At 35.6% G+C, this 686-nt stretch overlaps 1 protein-coding gene across 1 annotated transcript; it reads right to left on the bottom strand.

The window, feature by feature from the left end:
- Window positions 1–5: 5 nt before the first annotated feature.
- Window positions 6–590, bottom strand: LOAG_16208 (hypothetical protein; the record flags this gene model as incomplete). The annotated part of the gene is made up of 3 exons (XM_003151696.2): window positions 6–66; window positions 218–350; window positions 450–590. Coding segments are annotated over 3 exons (333 nt in total), but the record flags the coding sequence as incomplete, so codon positions are not given.
- Window positions 591–686: the final 96 nt, after the last annotated feature.

The following is a 686-nucleotide window of genomic DNA, read 5'->3' as shown; positions in this document are numbered from 1 at the left end:
GGTACCATTCCGAAAGTTCTGACCACCATTTTTTACCAGCATTTGTACCAGCATATCTTCTTAGAGCTGGAAAGAAGATTTCATTTTTTAGACTTCATCATTTATTCATTTTTTGATTTCAAATATTTTGCTTATCCGACTTTCGTACACGCTAAAGACGTGTTTCTATCAGAAAAATTTCTGAACTTCAAATGATTTAAATATGCATTAAATGAACCTTCAACACCTGCTGAAGACCAGAAATCATAGATATTTTCACCGATATCCTTTCTTTGTTCTTTTGGTGGGTCTCCAGAGACACATCTATCTGCCCGTTTTTGCGCGGAATGTTCCAACGAACAACTCCATCTCTGAACGAACATTCGGGAATTAGTAATTAATGACTAACATTAGCACTAAGTAATCTAATCCTTTCAATACGTTTGAAAAATTATTCAGTACATCTTTACCATTTTCAACACATTCTTGCCACGTGGCATAAATTCACCAAATTTGTCCTTAAACCTCCCATGGACCAGTTGCGAACGCAATTTATTATTTTGTTTAACGATTGCTTCACGTTGCTTCGGTGTCAGTTGACCTCCTTCACACTGATAATCTTCCACAGTTGTAACACCTCAAATGAATTATCAAATTAAGTCAAATATCAATTGTTTCTTTGTCTAGTACTATCTGCTAGCTTTCGG

This window comes from Loa loa, assembly GCF_000183805.2.
Source record: "Loa loa unplaced genomic scaffold supercont3.4785, whole genome shotgun sequence".
Lineage (NCBI taxonomy): Eukaryota > Metazoa > Nematoda > Chromadorea > Rhabditida > Onchocercidae > Loa > Loa loa.
The sequence above is the reverse complement of the archived record's forward strand: the minus strand, read 5'-3'. Positions and strand labels throughout refer to the sequence as shown.